The sequence below is a fragment of the Anas acuta genome, chromosome 1 (assembly GCF_963932015.1).
Source record: "Anas acuta chromosome 1, bAnaAcu1.1, whole genome shotgun sequence".
NCBI classification, from domain to species: domain Eukaryota; kingdom Metazoa; phylum Chordata; class Aves; order Anseriformes; family Anatidae; genus Anas; species Anas acuta.
The window spans coordinates 198,523,535-198,550,203 of record NC_088979.1 but is presented as its reverse complement, the minus strand read 5'-3'; the positions used below and the strand labels follow the sequence as shown (position 1 = coordinate 198,550,203).

Below are 26,669 nucleotides of genomic sequence, written 5' to 3'. Positions count from 1 at the left end.
TTCCAATTTTGGACACATTAAAGTTTGTGGCTGCCTAGAAGGAACCTGAGACTTCTGAAGTATTGCTAGAGCTCCTTGAGAATCCAAGATCTTGAAGCTCCTGAAGTTCCTGCACTCCAGGAACTGTGACTAAGGATAATAGTTAAAGTTTTATAAATGCAATGTGCTTGGTATTTATTATATCTGCATACGTAAAGGGAATATTCAATTGTATAGGAACAGTTTCCTCCTGTAGTAACTGGATCTGATTTGTGTAACTACTTTCTAAAATACTGGCTTTCTGGAAGAAAACACAATTGTTGAAATTTAATGTTCTTCTTATGACTACTATTATTTTTCATTTAAAAGAAAAAAAACACAACACAGTTTCAAAGAGAGAGGGCAATCCATGCCTCAACATGAGAGATTGTTTTCCAGTAGTTATTCGATGCTTATTTATGTTACTACAATATATAGGAGACTGACTCAAAGGCAGGGGCCTTGTTCTAGGTGCTTTGTAGAGGCGTACCAAACATAACAGTCCTGTCTTAAGTAGCTTATGAACCAGTAAGAATTGTGTTGTCTAAAACGTGAAACCAGTTATATTAACGCCATGCAACTGCCTTCCTTTGTATCCTGCAACTCTAATAGCACTTTTGTTCCAAGTTTCTTGGTGCATTTAAAAAAATGAGTAGGTAACAGTATCTTCATCCTTATCTCTGCATTTATGTAGTGCTAACAGTGTTGTCAGTCCCGTTCTGATGATAGATTTTACAGTATATCTAATGTACAATATGATGAGGTAAAGGGGAAGAGAGTGAGAAATTAAGGAGAAGATGGTGGAGTGTAATGACGGTTTGAAAAGCATATTGGAGAAGGGAAACAGTTTTAAGGACTGAGAATTTGAAGTTCTGGGACCGTAGAGAATGAATGGGCTGCGGGAGATGAGAAGTCTGCAGTCTGCAATTCAGAGTTGAGTTTGTGCTGATTCTCAGGAAGCTTTGATGCCTTACTAAGGAGCTCTTCTTCATGATTTCTGCTAATGGGGGGCCAGGCCACTTAGCCAGGTGTCCTGAGGACAGTTGGCTACAAGAGTTGAACGCTTACATGTAATGTGACCTTTGTTGTAGCTGCTTTTAGGACTAAGTTGTGTGGGTCTGAAAATATCCGTATGCTTTATATCAAGCCCTTTGTGAATATGAATATTTTTTCTTTGTATTCAACTGTCCCCGGGCATAAAGAAGTTGAGAAAAAACTACCCCAAGCTCCATGGAGAATTCCCGTTTGCATAGCCATATTCTAATGACTTTGGGACACAATCAAACATTTATCAAGCACTGTTTGATTAAAAGGTGTGGCAGCTGGGGATGTATATGTGCGTGGTCTTGTGCTCTTAGGTTATGCTGTTTGTATGGTAGAATGAGTCGGTTTGATGACTGATATCTAAACTGGTGTGTTTCTCTTGAGTTTTATCTCATATCAGGCAAAGTTTAATGCCTCAGCTTATTCAGCTTGCCCGCTGCAGACAGCACTGACTTAGAGGGGAGGCAGTGAATGTGTTCCTCTGTTGTGAAATTTCACAGCATGGGTGATAACTTGAACCATCAGTAATTTCACCTTAAATTCACACCAGACGAAGAGCAGTAGTGGCTGAGCAGCCTGTAGCAGGTATGTTCTCTCTACCAATTTGCTGGGGGAGAAGTAACCTCCAGCAGAAAGGCAGTATCTCAAGTTGCACTCGTTCAGTCCATTTGTGCTCCTTTCCAGAGGGTTAAGATGGATACAGTTGGATAATGCAGCTCAACATGTGAGTAGCAAATAAACCACACTTGTGTCATGAGCGTGGGATTATCACCTAGCCTAACAGTTAAAGGGAAGTTTCATTTGAGAAGTATTGTATTTATTTCCGTTCCCATAAAGTCTAAAGTAATGTTGGTATAAAATCAGTGTTTTTTTTTGTTTTTCTCTCCAGAACAGCCTTTGATGTTTTGTTACGGTAGAGTTAATATGGGCAATGCTGCCTTGCACATCCACTCAAATTCATGAATACTGCATGCAAGTTGTGTATGTGACAAGGTGAACATAAAGTGTAAAAACACTTCAGTTTTTGCATACCTTATATTTTATAAGTGTGTTGTACCCAAAGATAGCACATATTATGTTGCATGGTATTTCTAAATTGATACGTTACTCATACAAAATGTCCCCATCCGAACACAGAAATAATTACTGCTGAATCACAAAGGTGGTCTTAGTTATTCTATTAATTAGCTGCCAGCTCCCTAGTCCTTAGCAAGCAGAAATTGGAAATGCAGTTGGCATAAGAACCTGAAGTACTGAACAAATGAAAATTGGAAACGTACCCAACTCAGAGCTAGTCAGAGGGAGGAGAAGGGATAAAAGCAATGTATTTCTGCTTCTTTCATTAATATTCAGTGTGGTCTAAAAGTTTCTTGTCCTGCATAAGTAACAGCTGAAATGTGTATACACACACACACACATACATATATATTTATTTTTTTTCTCTTGTTCAAAGGTATTAATTTAAAAATCCATTTCCTAAGCTGTAATATGAAAGCTTCACACTGGCAATTTGAAGATCCATTTCTTAATGCAACTCTGCCAGTGATGTGGGACTTAAAGCACTTCTTTTGCTTCTTTCTTCCTCTTCTGTTTCCTGTCTGCTTATCTGATACTGATCTATACGTTGGTCAGGTCAGAGAACTGCCCTTGCTGTAATTCTCAACTGGCTCAACTCCTGAGAAAATTTCAGCTACGCAATACTTCAATACAAACCATCAGAAAATATGGCCTGAACTGCAGATACACTGAATGTGACGCGATAAGCTTTAACTATTTAAGTGTTTGGATTTTCTCATGGTGTTGACACTTGTTAGGTTTCAAGCTCAGAATAATGAATTAACTTTCCTCTTGGAACAGGAATGAATTAGCAAAGACTTCAGAGCAATGTTCTTGTTACTGTAGCTGATGTGGTTTCTGCTTCAAGTAAGCATTGCATTTTACTTAGCTGAGTTTGCAGAATACTTGGTGGTGGTGTGACCCTTAACTTTTCATTTCTTAATCTAGGATTTCAAAAACTTAATGTGGATATGTGATAAAAGAACCCCCTTTCTAATTGGGATTTCTGTTAAACGATTAACACTCCTCTTTTGAACAAAAATACCTTTGAAATCCTGTTGAGTGTATTGTTTTAGTAAGTAGCTTTCTTGTTCATTATTAGAGTGTTTGGCTATGTTTTGTTAAGATTTGAATACTCACCTTCAGACAGCTAAAAATAGTAGTAATAGTTCTAGTGATATGATAATGCCCTTTCAATTATAAGATAAGCTTGTCATTGCTAAACAGCACGATGTAAACCTTGGAAATTTTGTTGAACTTTGGAGATTGTTCCTATTCTGCAGTGCTGAGCATTTTAAATCTGCAGGTGTCACTACTGGGATGTTGAAGCCTACAGCATTCCTATTTTTCTGGCTGTTTATCAATCATTACTGTGGAGGTGAAATAAGAAATCCTGTAAATTCAACCTTGTCCAAAAGCAACCTGATGCAAAAGATGTTCCCTGCAGGGACTGCCCTTTGCCCTGGCATGGAGGGGCAGTTAGGTGCCAGAAGGTGCTGTTTTCTGCTGAGCACATTCCAACTGTTGTAAACCAGCTTTCAGTATTTTATTGGACCAGCTTGTCCCATGGACCTGTTGCTTTGAAATGTTCACTCCTAAAACTTTTTTGGAAAGGGTGTTAGAGAGGTGAAGAGTCCAGAGGTAGCCACTGAACCCTGCCTGGGCCCAGGATGCTACTTTGTAAGTGAAATAGAGGGAAGGGATCACCTGCAAGGCCTTTAGTAGTTAGGGAATGACTACTGGGTTAAGGGAGCAGGTGAAACAGCTCCCAGCGAGCCAAGCTTCCAAATGCATTAATGTGCAAGACACAAATGAACGTGAGGGGGGGGATGCACTTTTCCTATATAGGAGTTTATAGGAGGGCTTTTTAAGCCCTACATCTAAGTGCCTGTTTTTCAGAGCAGTTGAGAAAGTCTGTTGTGAAGTAAGGTTTAGCTCATTAGGCTCATAAGGACACTGAAACAAGGCTTTAAAATTAAGCAGTACATTTTTTTTTTTCCTTTAAGATAACACTCAGACTTTATTTTTGAAACCAGACTTAACTCTTTAAGATGTAGAACCACAAAGTTCTCTGCTTGACCCAAATGCTCATGGCATGAAGCTCGCTTATGAGCGATGAAATGCCTGACTCAAAGAGTCAGATATGACAAAGTCTCCTCGGAGGAACCCAATCCAGGAGGTACAGGTTGGGTGTGTTTCTTCTGCCTCTTATTCTCACTCTGTTCTGTTTTCTTTCCAATTTTCGTTCTCTGAGAGGAGACTGAAAAATAGTCCAGGCTTAATATTTACTCTGTTTCTGCCTGCGTCTAAACTTGATTCAGTTAAACTATCATTTTTGTTTTTTAATAGGAAGTTACAAAGTTCTTTCTGAGATTGTGTTCTCCTAACAGAAGGTAGGAGGCAGTGTTGGCTCATAAAGATGTGACTTGGCGATCAGGATACTTTTTGTAAGAATGGTAGCTGTTGGTTTAGACTTTAATATAGTCTATTTCAAGGTAAACAGTTCCACATTATCTCATGTGGAAATTAAGGCCTTTGATACTTTTTACATACATGCCCATTTTTCCTAGGAATTTACAGTGCGTATAGTTCAAAATCCTCTTTCAAGTGGTGCCTGAATTCCTATTTGCTCGTGGTCCTTAAAGTTGAGTATTTCTTGCTGTTAGAAACTGGACTTTTTTATTTTATTTTATTAAGGTTCGAAAATAAGCTATGAGACAGTAACAGGGGAACTGTCTGGTACAAAATGACTTTTACAAGTCTCATTATACCTGTAATAGCTCATTCTGTGAATAATAATCTCAGCTATTGGCAAATCAGTTGATGGTTTTTATAGCAGGATAGGCACGGGAGATCTTACAAACCTCAAATCACTTGTCTCTGTGGTGCAAGCTGAACTGCATAACAGCTTCACGTGGTGTGTCCTGTTGTTAGGCGTAGGCATTTAGAGATTAACATCTGCTACAAGTAAGAGACCTTGATCCTTCCCTTGTTGCCATCTAAGTACAAATCTGTAGGCAAGCTGTTGACCACAGCACAAGCAATGAAGTTTAATTCCTTCACCCTCCTAGTGTTTAAAATTATAATTTTCAAAGGCTTTTGAAAAGGGAGCTGGGAGATCTTTCAGTTTTGTGGTCCTTGAGTCTCTGAATGCTCTTTCAGTTACCTGAAAACCTGAATAGGATGCAAGTTAAAGAAACGCTGCCTAGCCTTCTGTCTCTAATGTTCAGAAGGCTGTAAGTAATGGATGAATTCAGCCGTGTCCAAGCAGTTAATGCTAGAATAAGTTGGTAAAAGATATAAAATGGCAAGGAAAGAGAGAATATCTTTCCCCACTTAGCCCCCACCCAAAATATTTGAGGGTTGAACAAGAGATAACTTTGATTTTTTTTTTTTTTTTTTTTTTTTTTTGCTAAATGGCAAAGTCTGCATCCTACTGGAATGGAGCAGATTATAGATAGCCCCATTTCAAACATGGAAGACCCTGAAAAGATAATGCAGGGGCTGCAGAACCGTGTGTTGGACTTCAGCTGCCTTTTTACCTCTAGTTTATGATTATGTTGGTGTGTGGGGAATATTTTCTTGAGCACGGTAAGCAACTCATAATGGAGGAATTTTGAGTCTAGCAAAACTGCAGGCACTTAGGAGTGTTTCTATTGCCTTGACAGATCTTAAATTGCTGGGATATAAACTGTAGCCGAAGGAAGTTATCTGTTTACATAGGCTTACAGATTTATACGATCGGTTTGATTACGGTACTTCTGGAAAGCATGCTTGCTATCACCTTTCTCTTCTCTGTGTGGTGGATATTAAAGCCTAATCTAAAAACTGATTTCTTCTGGCAGCATGCTGAGAAAACTGTGATGATAGCTCTTTGCTTCAAACTGAAGGCCGGGCAGACGTGTCCCAACAAATGCAGTGCTTTGCTTATGAAGAGCAGAGATGTTGGGCAGCCGTGTCTTGCGATGCAGCGCTTGTAGGAGAGATGTGAAGAGATGTGAGACTTCTGGATTGCTTAACTGAGCTGAGTGCCAAAAGGAGATGTCTTAAATGGCTGCGTTTATCCTTAGTGCTCAGCACTGACCCTTTACACAGTTCTTCTGCGCATCAAAGTCATTTGCCAATAAGGTCAGGGAGTCTGCCTGGAAGGAAAATGCGTGTTCTTCCGATAATTCCCTTGGACAGTTACGGGATTTATTGCAAGATTTGCTGTATAGCAACAAAAACGTACATAGAAGTTGTCTTGGATATAGCTGCCTCCATTCTTGGTAGTTGCTGAATGGTGGCACAGAGAGTGAGCTACTCGCAGGGAACAAAACCTTGGCATCTGCTTGCAGTTATGGAAATAGTTTTGTTTATTCCCACTCTCAGGAGATTTCTAAGAGCATTTCTTAAGGCTCTTAATTTAGAAGAATACCATGCTGTGGAATCAGAAGTGTTGAGTGGCGCTGTTTTACATCCCTTTTTCACAGAAATGAAAATAATCCTGAGCTGCTGTAAGATAGAGTGATGCCTCTCAGTTGTCTGGTTTAGGAAGTTAAACTTCAACAACCTAATCAAGTTTCATTGCAGCATGTTTTCCTTTGTACTTTTAATGTTTATCTGGTTCTTGGAGAATACGATGATGGCAACATAACAATAAAGAGAAAAGGAGCAGTGCTATTGAATCAAAGGACTTAACAGTGAATAAGCACTTACACTAGCCAAGTCCCTGTCCATTAAGCACTTCCAAATTACACTAGATCAAAAAAGATGGTTTTTTTTTTCATGGTAATTGTGGAAAGGAGGTTTGTTACTGCCATACTGAAATTACCTGCTTTATACATCTTAGAGGTAATTTATCTGTAGCTTTTGTGATTAACATTTTGGGGTTAATTTTCCTCACTATCGCTAAAATCTTGTATGTAAAAGCAGATTTTGATGCCTGTGACTTATTTTCCAGATTTATTCACTGTACTGATGATTCCCCTGATCCTTCCTTAGACTATGAGGTAAGACTCTTTGTATGACTTCTAGGTAATTTAAGTGAATTACGCACGGGCAAGCTGCCACTTGTACTTGGGCGTGTGCCCACAATACTTTTTGTTGTTTGTTTTAATTGTGTTGCTTGGGCAGTGTGGGGGAAGTCTGGTGAAGAAGTACAGGTCACAAGGAGTTCATTTAGCTACAGGTCAGAGATGAGCTCAGTGCAGACTTCTGAAGCTTCCTTGCAGTTCCCTGTAGGGTCTGTCAGGTTTTGCCAGGAAAGACAAGCTCAGTAGCTGAGAGTCATATATTCTCTGTAAAGTGCTTCTTGTGGACATCACGGCTGAGAGGGAAGCTGGCTGTAGTGGCTGGGGCTTGTAGCTGTTTGCTAAGAACTGAGATGGTCTATCAGATCTTGTTATATATGCTCGTTCCTGCATTAAAATGGTAAGTTAGTGACTTAGATATTAATAATGCTTTAAACTCTTCTTGTGGTGCTGTCAGTTTTATGATGGTGTCTACTCATATCTCTAATTTTAATGTAAAAATAACATTTGGCATCATCCCGTGGGCTTAAGGGGCTTTAGAAAAGCGAATGCACCTCGTGTTTTGAAGCACTATCTTAATGTGCTTTAAAGACAGGCCTCTGAAACTTGCAGCAGTTTCATGTTTACATTGTATTTAGGAGAGTCACCTTTGATTACTGAGGTTTTTCTACTGCAGTTGATAGGTGTTGGGAGTTTCCAGGACCCGTGAGCAGTAACTGAGCCCTCCAAAGACTGGATCCATCTGAATGCTTCAGCTTAGGAAAAGCAGAAACTTGATGAAGTGCCAGAGAAATGCTTTAATTACCAGGCATTCTGTCCTATTGGCAATAATAGTTCGGTTACTATTTCTATCTCACGTCCTTATCTGAACCAGTTTGTACCTCCAAAGGCATTGCAGAATTGCGTTTGGGTGTGTACCAGAATAGAGGTTGAGTTGGTTAAATTTAATTCTGTTCATCAGCTCTTTTTACTAGAGAGCCACTTCTGCCAATTCCATGACAGATTTGTTGTGCTGTACAGCAGGACTTTTTGTCTTCCGTGCTGTATCATTAATGTAACTTGGAAGTTGTTTCATAAATAATTTCTCATTTAAATACTGGACAAAGAGGAAAAGCACAGGATAATTAAGGTGAGAAGAGATCTCAGTAGTTCTCCAGTCCATTCTCATGCTCAAAGCTGGGTAAACTGAGATCAATTTGGGTTGCTTGGTGTTTTCTCAGATCTGGTCTTGAAAACATCAGTGGATGGAGGCTGAGCCACCTCTGTGAGGGGGCTTTTCCAATGCTGGGCTGTCCTCACGGTGAAAAGGTTTCTTCCTATGACCAGTCTGAACCTTTCTTCTTACAACTTCAACTTCTCATCCTCCGACCAAGGGCTTGGTAGTGTTGCTTGACCTTGCAGCTTTTGTTGTGATGTGTGCTGCTACAAAACTGCTTTGATCTCAGCTAGCTGTCAGTGAAATACACGGAAAAATTGAGAAGAATATGCATAAATAATTAACATAATATAAATCTGGGCTCAAGTAAAATTAAATGGAAGATGAGTTAGAAAAAGGTGTCTGCCTCCTTCCTTCGGGTAGCCAGAAAGCTATGAAAAGACACTTTTTGATAAGTTGTGGTGACTGTCTTAGGGAGTCAGTGCTGGGGGCAGAGGTCTTATGAACACAGCAGATGTATTCAAGGGTCTTGAAACATGGAACTCTAAGAATGTATACTGACACTGAGTGCTCCAAACGTGGAAGGAGGAGACATTGATTTTTTTTTTTTCTGGCCACCAGTGTTGAGATATGTTGGGCTTCATAAAAGAGGACTCTAAGTGGTAAATTAGTCTATTAGGACAATTTCTTTTTGTACATTCTCATTATGTATAAATTAGTATTAAGTCAAATTGCTTTGAAGTATTTCCTAAGATAACTATATGAACTGCGAGCTAAGATTGTTCTGTTTTCTTGTATCCGAATTAACGTCAGAGGTTGTCTTACAGCCAAACTGTTGGAAGATCTACAAGCTATGCGTGTTGACAAAAAATGACCGTTCTGAAACAATACTCTGTCATTTGTTTCCCTTTGTAGCTCGTTCTTCGCAAATGGTGCGAACTAATCCCGGGTGCAGAATTCAGATGCTTTGTCAAGGAAAACAAGCTTATTGGTGAGAATTGTCTTAGTGATGAAATTATTAGATGAAGTTCATAACGAGTTTCTCCGATTACTTGGATTGGTGCTAAATCTGAAGATGTTTCTTCCTTATTGCTCTCATTTCAGAGAATTAATGTTTCTCTTCTTTCTCTAATTTAAAATGTGTCATGCCAATTTTCTCTCTTCACGGTATTTGAAGGCCTGATGACAGTCTGTCCAAAATTACAGCGGGAATATTCTTGATTCTAATTGCTAATTCAGAATCTTCACCCGAAGGCTGTTTTGTAAGGGATTCCTTTATATCCAGGAGGTTATTGAATTGTACCCAACTTGCAGAATGAATACAGAGGCGGTTGGGTATTTTGCTGATAAAATGTGACCACATTTGGATATTATATGCCAAAAGTTGTGGAGGTCAGAATGTGTCCACAGGTGTCTGAATTTGCATTATATGGAGTGTAGCTTAGGCAAAAAAACTATTGATCTGTTACTCTGGCTGGAAAAAAAAACAACAAACTAGATGTAGAATGTTTCAAATAGCACTGAACAACTAGGGTGTCCACAGCATGCAAAGAGCTGGAGGATGCATCAGAAGCCCTGTGACCACTGGAGGACAGGCAGATTCCACAAGAGCATGTGTGTTAGGCAGCTTTCGGGTGAATTTAGCTGAATTGTGCTCCTCTAGATGTATTGACTATCCTCTCCTGACTATAACTGGAGCTTAGACACCTAGTTGCATGTACAGCTGCTTAAACTGAGGGGTTTAATTTCAGTCTTAGTACCATCCTGCAATTTGAATTCCCTTTTGGTGTGGTCTACCATGGAATCTTTAAAGATGAATGAAAATTTGAATAGCACAGGACTGATGCACACCTGTCCTTAACTACTCTGCCTGAACTCTAACCAGGGTATGTCCTTCATAGGAAGGAAGATGACTTTTGCTTTAAAATAAGAACAAATTTCTGCACTTTTTCCTCATACCTACATATTCACAAGCGCCAAGATACATACATGTACGTGGTCTGTCCAGGATTCCATGTGATGATACAGATGTAAAGAGGTGTAAGGTATTTAATCCTCATTCTTTCTCCGGGCACCTTCTCAGCACAGTGACTGCGTGCTGGTACTGGCTGTGCCGTTTTGAACCTGTTAGGAGCTGTCAGCCATTTGTCTCCATCCTGTCCCACCATTAGGAATTTACTTCTTGTCCTTTGTCGCTTGGTCTGGTTGTTCTGTGAAGCTTCACAGGAAGTTTCAGGTTCATTTTTCAGTTTTGGGATCTGCTAATCTAGGTGCTGTCAGCACTTACAGTTCTCAAAACCCTTTTATATGGCTGTGCTTCCACACTCATCTTCCCGTTCTCTCTCCATTCATGCCAATTGCAGGGTTTGTGGCAGTTCTCTGTAACAGATTTTGTCTCGCTAATAGTGAAGACTATCCATTAATCCACTATTGCTTAATTGTATTGATGTAACTTTTCAAAAGTAGGAAAAAGCTGAATCTTGTCCTGTTTATTGCTGCTGGAACACAACTGGCAGAGATACACGTTGCTGTAATAACCTCTAAAACCTTTGACTTTAGATTTATCATGGAGTGTATGTATCCGTAATCAAGAGAGAGAGTGAGTGATATTTACTTTCAAATACCCCAACGCATTTGTACTCTGGCTAATTAAAAGCTCTGCACATCTCATTAGTAGGTTTTGAAACCTTGGGAATCTACCAGTATGGGTTTTTCAGCTAGCACTCCCAGCTGCATTTCTGAGCACCCTTCCAAGTTTTTTTTCACAATATGTTCCCATGCTCTTAAAATTAATGAGCCTGTCAGTCAAGCAAAGGAGTGATACTTGCAGAGTGTAGTGAATGCTTTTCCAGTTAGACATCTGCATCCCCTGAGATGCCACCATCTCTTGTTTTTATGGTTTTTGTTTGTTTTTAGGCCTGAGTTAAGCTTTGCAGTGATATTAATAATTCAAAGTTCCACTGACTTCATAAACTTTGCTGTATACAAACTTCTTTAAAGGGCAGATCTCAGAAGGAAATCAGCGTTGTCCTACAGTAAAACTTGATCTCTGTGCTTTGTGTACGGTTAAAATAGTAAACTGCTGTCATTGATACATCTTCCATGGGGACTTCTGGCTTTTTTTCCTCCATGAATAGCATATATTACTCATTCTGCAGTGATGGTGTAGGTCTTGATCTGACGTTTGTCCAGCAGGATATTGCAGTGGCTTATGTTGACATATCCTGTACAAGAACTTATGTCATTTAAGATGCAAGTGTATAATCCTGTTGATGTCAACTTAAACTATTGTCTTATAGACAAACATATGTCTGACTGTCTGAAATGAAACACTTGTGATGTAATTGGAATAGTTTACCTAATGTCAGAGATGCAAGAAAGCCCTCAGTGAGGGAGGGCAAAGATATTAAGCTGTATGCCAGTCTGTTGATTCTAGGATTTAAGGCTTCACCTCTTGTGTCTTTTCAAACAGGTACACTCTATTCCACGCTTAATAAATAGTTTAAATGAGAATCTTTATGGTACACTCAGTTCTAGCATCTTTGCTAATGTGCAAACCTGGCCTCTCCTCCTTTCATTTTATGGTTCCAAACTCTGGTTTCTACATTTGATGTGCTGAACAGAAAAGGTTTTTGACCAGAGTAACTAGGGTGAATAAAACTGAAAAGACAGGACAACTACTGGAAACATAAACTCAGTCAAAGATTCCTCCTGAAATTCTCTTAAAATAGTCAAAGCATGTACATATAAAATGAGACTCACAAAATGTAGGGCAGAACTGTTCAAGGAGAAAGGTCACGATGACAGTGTTTCGAGTACTGGAGAATAAAGCCAAACAGCAAGTCACTGTTAATGGTTAAAACTTGGGAGAATTGTGTTTTGACTGTTTGTGGGGTGTTTTTTTTCTGTTTGTTTGTTTGTTTTCACATCTAAAGTTGTTCATAATCTACTAAAATTTTTGACAGGTATATCACAGAGGGACTACACGCAATACTATGATCATATCTCTACGCAGTGTGAGGAGATCTGTCGATCAATACAGGAGTTTTTCAAGAAACACATACAGTATAAATTCTTGGATGAAGACTGTAAGTACCTTAACACTTCAATTATGGGGACATGGGCAGGGAAGAATGGCATTTATAAAGGTTTTTAAGAAGACACTGCATTCGTGGTTACAAAGACTTAAAAATGAAGGTTCTACCTTTTTGAAGTTACTTTGCAGGATACTGGGCGGTTTGTAATTGCAAGGGCTTGCAGGACTGCCTCTATAGAAATGAGACCTGTTGTCCTGTCCCCTTGCTGAGCCAGGCTTGTTTCCTCCATGGTGCACCAAGTTGCAGCGTGCTAAACTCCAGTTCACTGCTGGAGAACAAAGGAAAAAGTGGTACATGTCAATAAGAAATGATATCCCCAATATTTTAAGTCCATGGATGTGCATCTGTCTCATTATAGCTATTGATCTCACAGGGCTTGGTTCTTTTTGACTTGGGAGAGTATTATATCTCTAGTGGCTACAGCGTACATTCAGAGTGGAGTTGTTCTTGCCTGACCATAGAACTGACAACAAAAAACCCTGAAGGAAAAGGTTCAAGCTTTTCAGAAAAACACAAAAAAGGAGTGAAAGATCCCTTTCAGAGGACATAATGTGTTTTTTGTTCATTTGTCTTTTTGCTTATTGGCTTTTTAGTTTGTTTTTGAAGTTATTTCCCCCTTATGCATGTTTTTAAATAAGAAAAAATCAAAATCTGAGTAATGGGTAAGAAATACTTAACAAGACATTAAGAAGGAAAAATAAGAAAAGTTTAAAGATGTTTGCTGCTTTATTATTGTTGTATTTTCCAAGGAAAGGATTTGAAGTTTCTTTTCAAGAAATTAAACAGACTTACAGAATATTGATGTACAGAACTTTATCTGCTCAAACTTTTGAATCGTATTTGATGAGATTCTACTACACCTGAGCAGTCTAAGTAAATTGTTTCAGTTTGTAAATATGGAGTCCTTTACAAATTTTATTGGAAATAGTTTCCTGACATGGTTTAGTGAGAATAATATAACGTTTTTGTCATGATGTGTGATCAGGACTGGTGAAAAATATGATGAAAGAATTTAAATTGGTCTGGCATGAACCAACCCTTGGTTTAATAAAATGCATAAACATAAGAATTGTCTGTCAGTTGTATTGTCTTTCATAAAGCTTTGACCACCCAACCTGTAAGTTTTGAGCATGGTAAACTATTTTGCCGAGTAACCAGGTCAGTCAAATTGATCTGTTTGGACTTTTTTAGAAAGGATACCTTCTCATGCCAGTCTGTTTTACTGACATTCTTAAAACATTCTTAAAAATTTGACTCTGCACAGTTCCTTTATTTCAGTTTGGACATAATACGTACGATTAGTATGCTAATTTAACAGATCTTTAGCCCTAACATTTTGAAGTAAAATCAATCACACAGATCTGACATTCTGATTACTGTTTTAATTTTCCTCTGTGTTCCAACATAATTTCAGCTCGTATGTAATCAACTGATAGATAAGAATTCAGGGCACTATTTTTAGAAATCGACGCCTAGATTTAGGCTCTGAAACGGCTGCTAGTGAACTGAAAGATCTGAAGTGTTGTCCTGTGCAAAGTAAAACTGCCATCTGAATTACCTTCTGGGGAAAAGAGGTTTCAGGGTCACCTACTGGGATGGAGGTTTGTTAACCTTTTAGTCTTGGGCACTAAATGAATGATCCGTCCTTCTGCAGAGAAATGCCATGCAGGAAACATTTTCTGCCCTCTTTTTATCCCCCATACCTTCATTCATCCCCTGGTGTCTTCCTTGATCCACTGTCTGGTAGCATATGTGTTGTTAACAATGAAAATCTGGGTTTACTTGTTTGTTTGCTTTTAAAAGGAAAGGTATTACAGCTCTTTCCCTGACTTCTTGCTTCGTTGAGGCTTTCAGAGCTGTTTGCTCTGCTTTTTCCAGTTGGTCTGGTAGCATCTCCAGATGGAAGAGTTGAGTCAGAGCAGCTGAAGCACTGCGGAGTCAGAGCAGTAAGATAACAGATGGGCGAGTGCTTTTTAAATACTTCTAAATGGTGTTAGAACCCTTTAAAATCCTCTCATAAGAGCCCACTAAAAACAATCCTACAGAGGTATTGATGCTTGCTGTTGGGTCAAGCCTTAGCTTACCCTCAGTTTTGAGCAGCTGCAGGTACAGTCTCACTGGCACACAACATGCCTGTTCTGAAGTGTTCCTTAAAGAAGAGGGACACGGTTCAAGTTTTCCTCTCTGTTTACTGTTTGTGAAAGTCCCGAATGAGTCACCAACGTGCAGTCAGTCTTAATGGGGATGTAAATCCCACTAAATGTGGTCAGCCTCGGTGATTAATGTTCACTGCTGCCATAGGCTCGCCCCAAGCTGACAGCCATCGTTCAGCCATAAAGCTGAAATGAGAGTTTTTCCATTAGTGAAATATGGCTAATGAGAGTATGTGGCAATGCAACAAGTTCAGCTGAACAGCTGGGGAAGAAATCTAGGGTTGCTGTGCTTTTCTTTGCATCGGTGACTTAGCCACCGAGGGCTTGTCTTAGTGAGAAAATCACAGCAATTAATCCTACAGCATCACTTTAAGTTGACATAACCGAGCTCGTGCAAAAAGCTGTGTGGATTTCTAGGCCATATGGCCAAAAAACAGTTACGTGACTGGCTTTAGCTCGGAGTTGTGGTTTGCCCTTAGCACAGCCAACTTCACACAAAACAGTAGGTTAAGCTCCGGAGTAGCTTTACGTGTGTGGATGTGATCAATCAACGTGTCTGCTATTGACAAGCAGCTTCCTGAGGAGCTGCTGAGGCTCAAGTGCTCTTCAGTCATATCCTGAGTTTAGTTTATCTCTCATGGATTGGGAAATCTCTTAGTTAGCTGAACTATTCCCTCCCTTATTAGCGAAGGAAGTGACAGTATAGCTTTGTCTGAGTTTTTTCTAAATTTGGCTTTTTTTTTTTCCCTGCTACTGGTACAATTTCTGCAAGTGGTCATGCCTGTATGCTTCTCTGTTTTCTGTAGCTGAATGGAAAGACAAAGATTTGTTTAACCATACAGTACAGAAGCTAATAGGTAGATACATCCACAAAAACTTCTGCTTAATTAAGCAATGGGACGGACAACAACGTAACTACGCAAGACAGCTTGACTTAAATCACTGAGCAGCAGAGTCTCTTTGAAAGAGCTGTTGATAATCAGTAGGTGTGCAGAATCTATCTGCAGTATCTGCTCTGTTTTATTTTAAATATAGCCATTTCAGGGCCACCTCATCTTCAACATGCCCACTGACTTCTGCCTTCCTACAACCTGTTTGTCTTATCTGCTGAATTCCTAATCTCTCTGAAGCAAGAACTTTCTCTTATTACATGTTTGTGCCACGTCTGGCACAATGGAGTCTTGATCCTTCCTTGAAATTTCTCAGTCCTGCTGCAAAACAAACAGCAGTAATGTAGAAGATAAGCCTCTCTCGGTGCTAAGAGTTTATCAAATGTTCTCCGTTGGGGGAAAAATCAGCAGAACAAACCAGAATTAAATGGAAAAGCCTGGCAGACGCGCTGTCAGTGCATTAACAGTAGTTCTTGAAATTTTTCAACTTCCTCTTGGAAATGAACCTAATTCTGGCACGCAGTTCTGTGGATGTATTGACTTTGCAGATTGTGCTGTGTACACAAGTATCTGTTTAATTTTAGACATCTTCTGTGGAATTGTATATCTTTAAAGATTAACATATGTATTTCTCTTTTTCAGTTGTTTTTGATGTCTACAGAGACAGCAGGGTAAGTGAACAACAGACTATGTATGTCCTTGGTATTGAATTGTTTATTCTGTGGAAACTGCACCTGAAACATTACAGAGATGAAGCAAATAATAGCTTCATCTTCCTAGAAGTGGTCCTGGCAAAAAAAGTAAAAACAAAAAACGTCAAAACCCATTACATAGTTTTATCATTCTCTTTCCCAGTTCCTTTTCAATGTTCTCTGCTGTCAACGGTAAGAGAATGATAGGATTAGGGGTGCAAGTATGTCTGTGCCAGTGATGTAATTATTTAGTAAATATCTTCTTCCAGACAAGTAATCTGTTTTAAAGAACATACCTTTGGCTTCAGCTGCAATTCTGTCTGAATTGCCTTCTACTGAAGGCAATTGAGTTTTCTTTTAAGATAGATACTTAATATTGTACAATATCACTAAACAGTTGTAGTGAAGCAGTACTTGTTATTAAGGCTCCCTGTGTGTAGTGCCTGCTGTAGGTGCTTTTGTCAGAAATGTATCTGAACACTCAGCCAGAATAACTGGGATATTTCAAAAATTAGGGGAAAAGGAGGATGTTTTGCTCACTAAAAAGTGCAGGAGATTCTTACCACTTTTTCTTCCAAAAATCATTTCTTTGGTGTTTTGTCCTGTGGTCAGCCCTATAGCACCTGAACTGATCCAAGATAATCATATCTTCAGACTTTCCTTCAGAGGTCGGCAAATAACTCTTCCTCTAGGTTACAAAGGGATGATCATTATAGAAGTATGAGTGTTGTGCGCTCGGTTTGAGGCAGATGGAAGCTAATTTTTTTTCTTCTCAAATTATCCCAGCCGTGGTTCTGAGTGCTCAACAAATTAGAACTCTGAACATCTGGATAGTGACAGAGCAGGGAGAAAAGTCCCACCCTAACTTCGCATGCTGATAGCTGCATTAATCACCTGCACCTTTCCTAGTGTCAGTGGAGGAGTAGGTCATATGAACTGTGCTCTAAAGCACATATATATATTATCTTAAAAGCAACCACAACCAAAAAATGCATTATATAGCCTTAAGTCTCAGTACCTGATTTTGTGAATAACATTAATACCTGAGAATTAAATATTTGTTTTTAGCTGAAATTTATTTCCAAATCCTTATCTGGAAATGCAGAAAATGATGACAGCAAATGCTATATGTTTTTTAAAGTCTCATTGTTTGCCTCGTGTACAGGTAAGGGATTGAGAAAAGTCTTTGAGGTCAGTTAGGAGTATTTGTAGTAAGTCCTGATTACGACTTTGAATGTTGCTTAGGTATTTTTTAACAGTGTAATAGTAAGTCATGCCATTGTTTGCAAAACAGAAAGAAAACAAGGATATGTCATGTGAAAAGTAACTACCGTATTGTTACTCAGCACAGCTTTTCATGTAAGTACCTAAAATCAGTCTGCAGGCTGAAAACAGCCGTGCTGAGTGGCAATGAAAACTACCTGCCTGGACTCAAATCATCAAACTTTAGGATGCTGTCAGCCAAAATGAGAATCAATGCTTTAGCATCTAACCAAGTTCTGCTTTTGGGTATTCTGCTTCACAGCTGAAGCATGAAGACAGATTATTCAAGTAAAAGGTTTCAGCCTGTGTGATCTCAAATGAACAGTGTTTCTTCATCTGTCAGGATAAAATATATCTGTTTGTAGCTATCTCTTGGCGCCTTTTACCCTCAGGTCTTGTAAACTGCCAGATAGCCCCGTGTGTCAAGTCTTCCTCCTTTCACACATGCTTTTGTGGTTTGCAACTGTATTATTCATTGCTCCCTTTGTGTGCGAGTTACAGGCAGCAAAAGAATATTGAGTGTTGCTGGGTCTGATTAATTTCCAGAGCCCATGCTCTTCTTTGGGCTGGTTGCATGGCAACCTCACCTACAGAATCAGAGAAATGTCCAATGTCTGCTTATTTTAAATTATTTCAACCCTAAATATTCAGCTTGGACAAGCTTGTTCTTTGCTGTAGTTGTGGAAGAGAGCAAACCCCTCCACATGCTTTCTTTAGTTACTCGAGAGGCTGCAGAGTGCTCTGCCACAAGGCCAGCTCATTGTGTCGGAGGATGGCATAGGATCAGCAGTTGCCCTATTGAGAACAACTTTTTCTCTGGCTGCCTCTCCTGTTACACTCTCTTCACCAAGCACATCTGAGCTAGCACCTGACTTTGCAGACCGGTCATCTTTCAAGGAAGAAAAACCATCATGCAGTCTTCAAAGCCCAGTGAGCTGGAAACCTAGCCCTGAAGAAGTCATACTGCAAGACCAGTGGCCTCTTTTCATTTGGATACACTTTTTTTTTTTTTTGCTAGCAGCATGCATCGTTGTGCAACAGCTGAGAGGCCTGAGACTCAGCTCTGCTGTTGCTCCTTTTCTTATCTCTTACAAGTCTTACACCTTGTAACCATGTCCAAGACAAGTCACCGTATTAAGACGAGGAAAAGCAAGATAAGTGGCTCCAGACCGCTGCTAGTTCACAACTCTTCTTGTTAAGATGCAAACTAGTGCTAGCGGCTCTGCTCTAGAGCATTGTCACTGTGCATGAAGGTGCAGCTGGAGTTAGGGAAATGTAACAGTTTGGTTTGCGTTTTATCTATCTTTTAACTTCCTTTAAACAGTCTCTGTCATAAGCACTTCCTTTCAGCAGTGTGCTGCTTAATGCTTCAGTAAAACAAAGCATGAAGGTGTCATGGTATGGTAAATCTAGTGGTTCCTGTTTTAGGATGAGAGAAAAAAAATCTCATGTAATGCATGTTTTTTTCTCCCTCCAAGTATGCACAACTTTGCTTCTCTGGCTTGTGCATATCTGTGTCCCCATGACAAAGATTACTTTGTGTCAGAAGGCAGCAGATAAATAGCTTTACTCCTGCTCTTCAGAAACACAGTGCATGTCATCTTAAACTACATTTAAATAACAGAATTGCAGAGAAGACTTGAATGAGTATTTAATCTGAAGAAAAGATGGTTTGGTTACCAACCCAGAGTTGTATCCATTCCCTTTTAACAAGGCCTGAGATGAGGTATTTATTTTGTTTGCCACTTTTCATCAGTTTGCTACTACTGGAGCTCAGCAGAGATTTAAGCAGTCTCGAGGAGGCAATTGGTGTTGTGGATGGAGTACTGCTGTCTGCAGAGAGGGAAATACTGCTCGGGTGCTTACAAAAAACAGATGTTGCTTTCAGTAGTGTCTCAAACCAATTTTCATTTTTTTTTTTTCTACAGTACATCTCTTCCCTAGAGAAACGACCTTGAATTTCTATTTAAAAAAGAAAAACACAGCACCAACAATTTCATGTATTTGGGGTGAGGAAGAGTCTCTGTGAAAGCCTTTCATAAGGAAGTCCTTTATGAAGTGTAAACATTTCTGATGCAAGGAAAGATTCTCTGAACTGCACAATGAACTTTGCCAGCCGTTGCCTCTGCCTGTGATTAAATTGGTTCATTAGCTTGTTTTTCTAGTACGATAGCATGAATCTAAATTTCAGATTCCTCCTCCCAGTGCCTTGGAGCTAACAAGATGTCCCCATTAGCAAAAGTAAAACATTGCTTATAATGAGAATTTGTGACTGTGTTTGAGGCAGGAACAGAGACGGAAAATGATAGCAGAGCTTGGCCCTGTTTGCTGTCTGCACTGACGGTGTCAATTTTGGTTCAGAGGTGTTGCAATTTAGCAGATTTGTGCTTCCTCACCCTTCCAAAAATAAGAAGCAGGTCTATGTCCCTGCAGTTTGCCGTTTCTTTTGCAGCTGTCTGCTTTGGGTAGCACCATTGCAGTGTATTTGCTTCCTAAAACTCATTTTGGGACAGCTGTACCCCATTGATCTTCCCGGAGGGAGTGAGACCCGCAACAGTCTGCGTGCAAACCCCATGGTCACAGGTCACCGTGCTGGCACGGTTCCTGTCCACAGGAAACATCGCTGCTTTTGTCTGCCTGGGACTCCCCCCACCTGCATTAGTAACTGTGCAGAGGATGGCAGGCTGCTTTCAGCCTCTAGCATTTCTGTTCTCTGCTGTTGGGTGGGTTCCTACTCAGTTCCCACTCTGCAGTGCCTGTGAGGGTGGTTGAGGCAGTGTGGGTGGGAGAGGAAGTCTCCATGTTACTCTGACTGAAGGCTTCAAAGGGATCTTTGTAAGTTAGAAAACAGATGGCTCTAGTGTAAATCATTAAAGGTACGTGCAGTTTGTATCAAAATAGGAAGCCTCACTTAGAGAAGGAAGATCCTTTAGGAATGAGGGAGAGAAAAAGCAAAATAAACTTTCAGTAGCTACACAGTTTTGGGTTTGGTTTCCAATTCCAATCGGTCTTCACTAAACACAATAAAACCCTTCAGTACCAGATGTTACAACAAACTTTTTCTCTCCATTTTTGATAGATCTGATTTCTTCCAGATGTGATGCTTGTTTTGCTAGTTCTTACTACCAGTTGTATTCATATTTCATTATAATTGATCATAAAGTATTTGTTTTGTTAGAATAGATGACGCTTTCTTGGGTAAGAAAAGAAGGCAGTGCACTGGGGGTTGTATCTCAGGATGACTCAAGGAATTCAAGCTCTTCCTTGCTCCTGGCAGACTTCTGTTACCTTTAATAAGTCGTGTTAGTCTCCTTGCTTTCATTTTTCAGCTGTAAATAGGCATGCTCTTGTGCATACTACCAGCACCGTTTGGCACCTTAATACATTAAAGACAAGGCAGGAGAAAGTCTGGGCTACTAGTGACAGCTATATTAAAAATGCATTTAAGTTACTATTTTATTTTATTTTAAAATCTATATCTGTGCAGCTTTCATGATCTCCACTAGCATTTTGCAGACTGTGCTCTGTTGTTTTACAATTCCTTCTGAGAGTACAGGAGTGCTGCGGTAGCTCTTAATGGAATGCAAAATCCCTCTTTTGTATTTATTTTTTTCCCCTTCTTTATTCATGCTGTCTGTGAGTTATGGAGGACCATAGCAAATCTTCTGTGCTCTCATCCTTGTGTACAACTGCACCTTGTGTAGAAGGGAATTCAGTTTATTTGAGCTCTGACTAATTTTCTGCCTAAAATAGCAATAATAATATATATATTAATTCAAAGCTTGCTATGTTTTAAAACTATTGGTCTAATGTAAAGTACATTAGAATACTTTTTGTGTTAGAACAGGTGATTTTGATTTTGACACTTTTTTTTTGTCTGTAAAGATCAGGCATACTACAGTAGAAGAAATGTGTGTGTGTGTTCTGGTTTTGTTTAAAATTTTACAGCTTGTTTTAATTCTTCTGTTGTTTCATTGCAGGGTAAGATTTGGCTAATAGATTTTAACCCATTTGGAGAAGTAACAGATTCACTGCTGTTCACGTGGGACGAACTGACCTCTGGGAGAAATCTGAAAGGTGACCAGAGTGAGGAGGAAGCAACAGAACAGGTACGGCTGTGCTGTGAGGAAGGCTGGCGAGTGAATCCAAAAGGCATTATGGCCTCTGCTGCTTCTTTTTTATGATCAAATTGGGATGCAAATCCCATTGAAGTAAATGGATGTCCTTGACTCTTGAAATGTAAACTCTGTAAGAAGAATTGATCTATCTTTTTAGGTGGTAGATAATCTCAACAAGTATTACTTGCTAGTTTTAGATGCCTACAAGGGAATTTGTAGTTCAAAACATACGAGCCCGTATTGCAGTTCTGACTTCAATTGAAGATGATGCCCCAAACTTGCTTCAATACATCTTCGATGCATCTTAAATTTCTTCCCATTCTTCTCAATTTCTTCTTAAAATCTGTTACTTTTCTGTATAACCACTTAAAGTTTTGCTTTGTTTCTGATACTCATCATAGAAACTCTCCCTGAGTTCCAGATTTGCGTTTGGTGGGAGGCAAAAGAAGCTTAACTTCTGCCTCTCATACTGAACGCCCTCAGGGAAGAAACATTGTCCTCTGATTGAACTCCGTCAACTTGCAGAGCAGGTCTTTTCTATCCCTGTTCCAAGCTGCCTCTTTAAAAACAAATAACTTCCCATTAATACTGAGAAGGAAGCGTAGTCTTCATTTATTTCTACTCCAACTTTTTCTTCCTTGTGTGACTGAGACTGAGTCCTTGCATCTTAACAAGTCCTTGGATGGCTGGATAGGAGATGTTAAGTAGTGTTACCTGATCTTGTGAAGCACTTGCTGTTTGTCTGAGGAGAGATGGCTAGTCAAATAGGGCTTTTCTTTAGTTTCTAGCTCTTAAACTGCATTAAGAGTATCTGAAGTATCATGCTATGTAGAGCTTATTTTTAACATTTGGGCTTTGCTGTGATTCCATCACCATTTTCATAATATGTTGAAAGGGAAATAAACTGCTATGCAGGTTACTCTTCATGCTATTTTCTTAGTGTCATGGTCTGGCTATTGCTGTATGAAAATTCATTTAGTGAACCTTTCTGCTAAAACCTGCCTCCTTTGTTAAAAGCACATTCCCAATTCTCAACTTGTCCATGGGACACCTGAATTTTGGTTTTATTTTTCTGCGTGCCAGGTGCTTTACATAATTTCTCTGGTGTAAGCCTGTATGTCAAGTAGAATGACTTGCCTTCATCCTTCAGCCTAAATTGAATCATAGGATCTGTTGTAAAGTTACCGAATGTCTGTCTCTTAAAATGAAGTTACTTATCGACGTGTAATTGCCAATTAGGTTGCATGTCTAGAGCATCTTTAATGCACAATATGTTGAAGTGAAAATTATCTCAAGTTACCTAAAGCCTGTTGTGAGAATTGAGAGATATGTCTGGGTATTCTACAGAGCAATATATTCACAAAAGGCAAAAATATGTCAGAATGCATCAATCATAATTCTGATAAGGTTATATTTGCAAATACGGGTTTAGAGAAGGAACCTGTGAAGACGGGCTTAGCGATATTATTGTAAATATTTATCCACATATCTCACACAGATTGTAGTGCCTAAATTCCCTGATAGCTCCACTACTATGGAGGCATTGCAAATGTGTATATGTATTAAACACATTAACAATCAGTACTCTGTAGACATTTTGAAGTGAGGAAATGAATGCGTTTATTTGACTGTTGATAACTTCTTAATTATTGTTCTTAAATGGGCAGAGTTTTTCATGAAAAAATAACCAGTTGTTAGAAAGTGCAGGTTTAGCTGAATGAAAGCTAATCAAATTCTTTGGCAAGGTGATTCAGACAATAGGAGGAGTTCAAATGATTTCACTGGTTATACTCTTGGGCACTGTTTTTATGGTATCCATTATCTTTTCCAAAGGACTATCCAGTTTTCCGCTGTACGAACAGTCAAGTAACTGTCCAGCCTAGTCCATACCTGAGTTACCGACTGCCAAAAGATTTTGTGGACCTTTCTACAGGAGAGGATGTTCACAAATTAATTGACTTTCTTAAACTGGTAAGAAGTACTGAAAAAAATTCTCACCTTTCATCTCTGTGAAATGGCAGCCTATAACTAGGTGCCTGGAATTGTGCTTTTGTAATTAGCGTAGAGTACATACATACCTGTAACATATTATATGAAGCCATGATACAAAGTACTGTGTGTTTTTTTTTTTTATATATATATTTATGTGTATATTTTATACATATATACATATTTCTTTAGTGATTAAGAGCACTCTCATTTTGATCTTACTTCATTTAATTAATTTTATCTTCAGGGAAGCAATGTAAATATAAATTAGTCTAAATGGGAATGTATTTTTTGAAGAGCTGAAATTAAAAAGTTCTTAGAAGCATTAAAAAGTTAGTGCTTATCTAATATCTTCTATTTCTTTGTTCCTTCAATAACAGTGACATGAAAACATGACATCTTTTTAAGCTGGGGAAGCGAGGGCAAGTTGCCTTCATCTTGATTACTGCCTTCTGTTGGTTAACGCGTGGGACAAATCTTGTTCTTTACTGTAAATACAATCCAGTAGTTTAGGATGAGGGAAAGGGTTGATGTATTTGCTGGAAACATTACCTCTTGCCATTCAAAAATGGCTTAGAAACACAGTCATTGTCTGATATCCAATGAATCTGGAAACACTTGTGGTTTACTAGCACTCCTGTTTCATATAAATGTGTCCTAATGTTATGAACTCTTCTGTTCTCTTGACAGAAACGAAATCAGCAAGATGATGACTGAGGTATCAAGAAGCATTACAATGAATTACAAAGAAGAAATGGGGCAAAAGTTATATTTAGCATAACTATTAAGCTATCAATTTAAAGAAAATCTTCTTTTTATAGTCACTGAAAGAACTGAAGAGCTGTTCATTCTTTGTGTATGTTGGGTTATTTAACAGTGTAGAAAGGCTTTTTCATGGAAACCTGGGGGGTTAGGGTGAGTTTTCCTTGGAATCCACGTTTAATGCAATTATATGGTGATGCAAGCAAGCAACAATCTGAGCATGACTGAATGCCTTCTTATCTCCTAATGTGAAAACTGATGCCACTCAAGTATGCTGTCGGACTCTGATAAATATGACAATATTTAATTCTTGTGCAGTTACAACATCAAGAATTCTCCAGATTTCAAGTAAAGTAATGTTTTCACACTGCAGCTAAAGCTATGAAATCTGTTAAACTTCATCAAATTTAATTCTGTTTTCATACTAAAGCTTTCTTGGAACTTGTTTTTAACATGATTACATATCAGACATCAGCTTTGGCTTTAATATAAATACTTAAGCATAACATCAACCTGTGATTTTTATATGTGGACTCAGTTTTGTTTCTTTTGTATTAAGTCTCTGGGTTTCTGAGGAATACGATTACTCTTTTAGCTCTTAAATTCTGTATTTATTTGGTACTTCTTCATGTTCTTTGTATAAAAGGAAGTTTGACTAAGTTTGGGGAAACAGAAGCTGATTTTCTGTAATTTTTTTTTTTGGAGGGGCATTCAGTTTTGGACTAAGAACCACTTGACTTTTGGATATAGGTGTTTGCGTGGCATCAGTAATTTACGTGTGCCCAACTGAAATGAAAGGAAATTTAGAGGTGCTTGCAGTCCCTGGAAATTGGTTCCTATTTTGAACCAGTTATGTGGTGCTTTGTGTGTATATGAAGTTTTTCTTTGCCTCATTTTTGCTGGCAAATTGATGTGGCACTCAGTTACAATCTGTTCTTAGATGCTAAATCTGCACTTAGATGTTAAATCACTTCTTACTGTCTCTAGCTTCAGTTTTCAATGAACTTTACTTAAAGATTATGCAGATTAAGAATCCAGTTCTACCAAATACAATTATTAAATATCACAGACTACAACTTCTGGAGTCTTGAGTACAGAATCTGCCTTTCCCTTTCCTTCTGAAGCAGTGGAATCTCCTCCGTAGCTTTTTGCACATAAATTAAATGGACATTAACTCAGGGCTGGGCTATACATAATCCTGTCATACCGTGGGATTTTTGGATGATTTTTTTTTTTCACCCTTGCCAGAAGGTTTCAAAACCCTTTGTCAGATTGTTTCTAAATCAGGCAGGAACTTAAAAAATAATAAAAAGCTTTACTCTTTGCTTTGAAGTTACTCCTTCCTGGCCATAACCTCTTTAGGTCCTGTTACAGAAAGTCCCTAACTATAAAAATATCTGTTCTACATAACTGGGTTCCCCAAAATATCATCTCTTCATAATGTAAACATATACTCAATGTTTACTTTGCTTCTTTCTTTGTCTTCTGGTTACCAGTTTTGTTGTTGTCTGCTAGATCAAAGATTGCTCTTCTACGAGAATTCTCATCCCGTATGACCTTTTGGTCTGTGAAAATAATTAAATGTGTTCCTCTTGGGGAGATGAGGAAGCCAACGTTGCTACATTAATAATGTGTTATATCAGTTTTAAATGGAAAATATGTGCAACTTTTAATTCTATTTCAGGTCATAATAAAGTCAATTTTTGCCTCTAGCCATCATACAGAAATTTCAAAATACAAAACGGCAGTTGAACGAGCCATTGTTTCTGTGATTCAGTGATATGATCACCATTCGCTGAGTAAGGGCTAACTAAATACTGTCCATTTTTAGTCATATGCCTAAAACATTATATAAAGATATTTGTAATCTAACCTAGATGGCAAACAGAGAGCTTTAGAGGGAGGTAGCATGTGATCTCTGTGTACATATTGGATGCTTGCCAAATGCCATCCTCTTAAAAAAAAAAATAAAAAAAAAAAGGTCTGGCTATGTCTAGTGGCTCAACTGCAGTGAGTCTGTTCTTGGATTGCAGCTCTGCCACGAATATCAAAGATGTCTTCATTATCTCATGGCCAGTGGTTGCAATGTTTGATCTCTCAGATGGATAATGGGGATCAGGATTCCAGTGACCCCCTAAGCAGTAGTAAGCATGTACTGGCTTAGTTCAGGAATTGGCATAATGCTCATGTACTTCTGGGCTGTGGACTGTCCATCTTATTTGTACTCCTTTGGCTCTTCTTTTCCAATTTTGTTCTCATCTTTCTGACCCACCAATGCAATATTTGGGTGAAAGTTAAGATTAGAATAAGCAGCAGCATGGATAATACTGATCTGAAATTAAAAAAAAAAAACAAAAAAAAAACTGTGTCCACTTGTTTCCTCCCTCTTAGATGATCTGATTTAACTTTCTGAGTGGTG

The 26,669-nt window shown here is 38.8% G+C and overlaps 1 protein-coding gene across 1 annotated transcript in view; it reads left to right on the top strand.

The window, feature by feature from the left end:
* Positions 1-25,575, top strand: part of CDC123 (cell division cycle 123) — a 34,911-nt gene extending 9,336 nt beyond the window's left edge. The window contains exons 7-13 of the mRNA XM_068670038.1: positions 7,061-7,109; positions 9,202-9,277; positions 12,252-12,374; positions 16,069-16,097; positions 21,362-21,490; positions 23,333-23,470; positions 24,179-25,575. Coding sequence (XP_068526139.1) covers positions 7,061-7,109; positions 9,202-9,277; positions 12,252-12,374; positions 16,069-16,097; positions 21,362-21,490; positions 23,333-23,470; positions 24,179-24,205 — 571 coding nt within the window. The 3' untranslated portion in view covers positions 24,206-25,575. The remainder of the gene's footprint in view (positions 1-7,060; positions 7,110-9,201; positions 9,278-12,251; positions 12,375-16,068; positions 16,098-21,361; positions 21,491-23,332; positions 23,471-24,178) is intronic.
* The last annotated feature ends 1,094 nt before the right edge of the window (positions 25,576-26,669 follow it).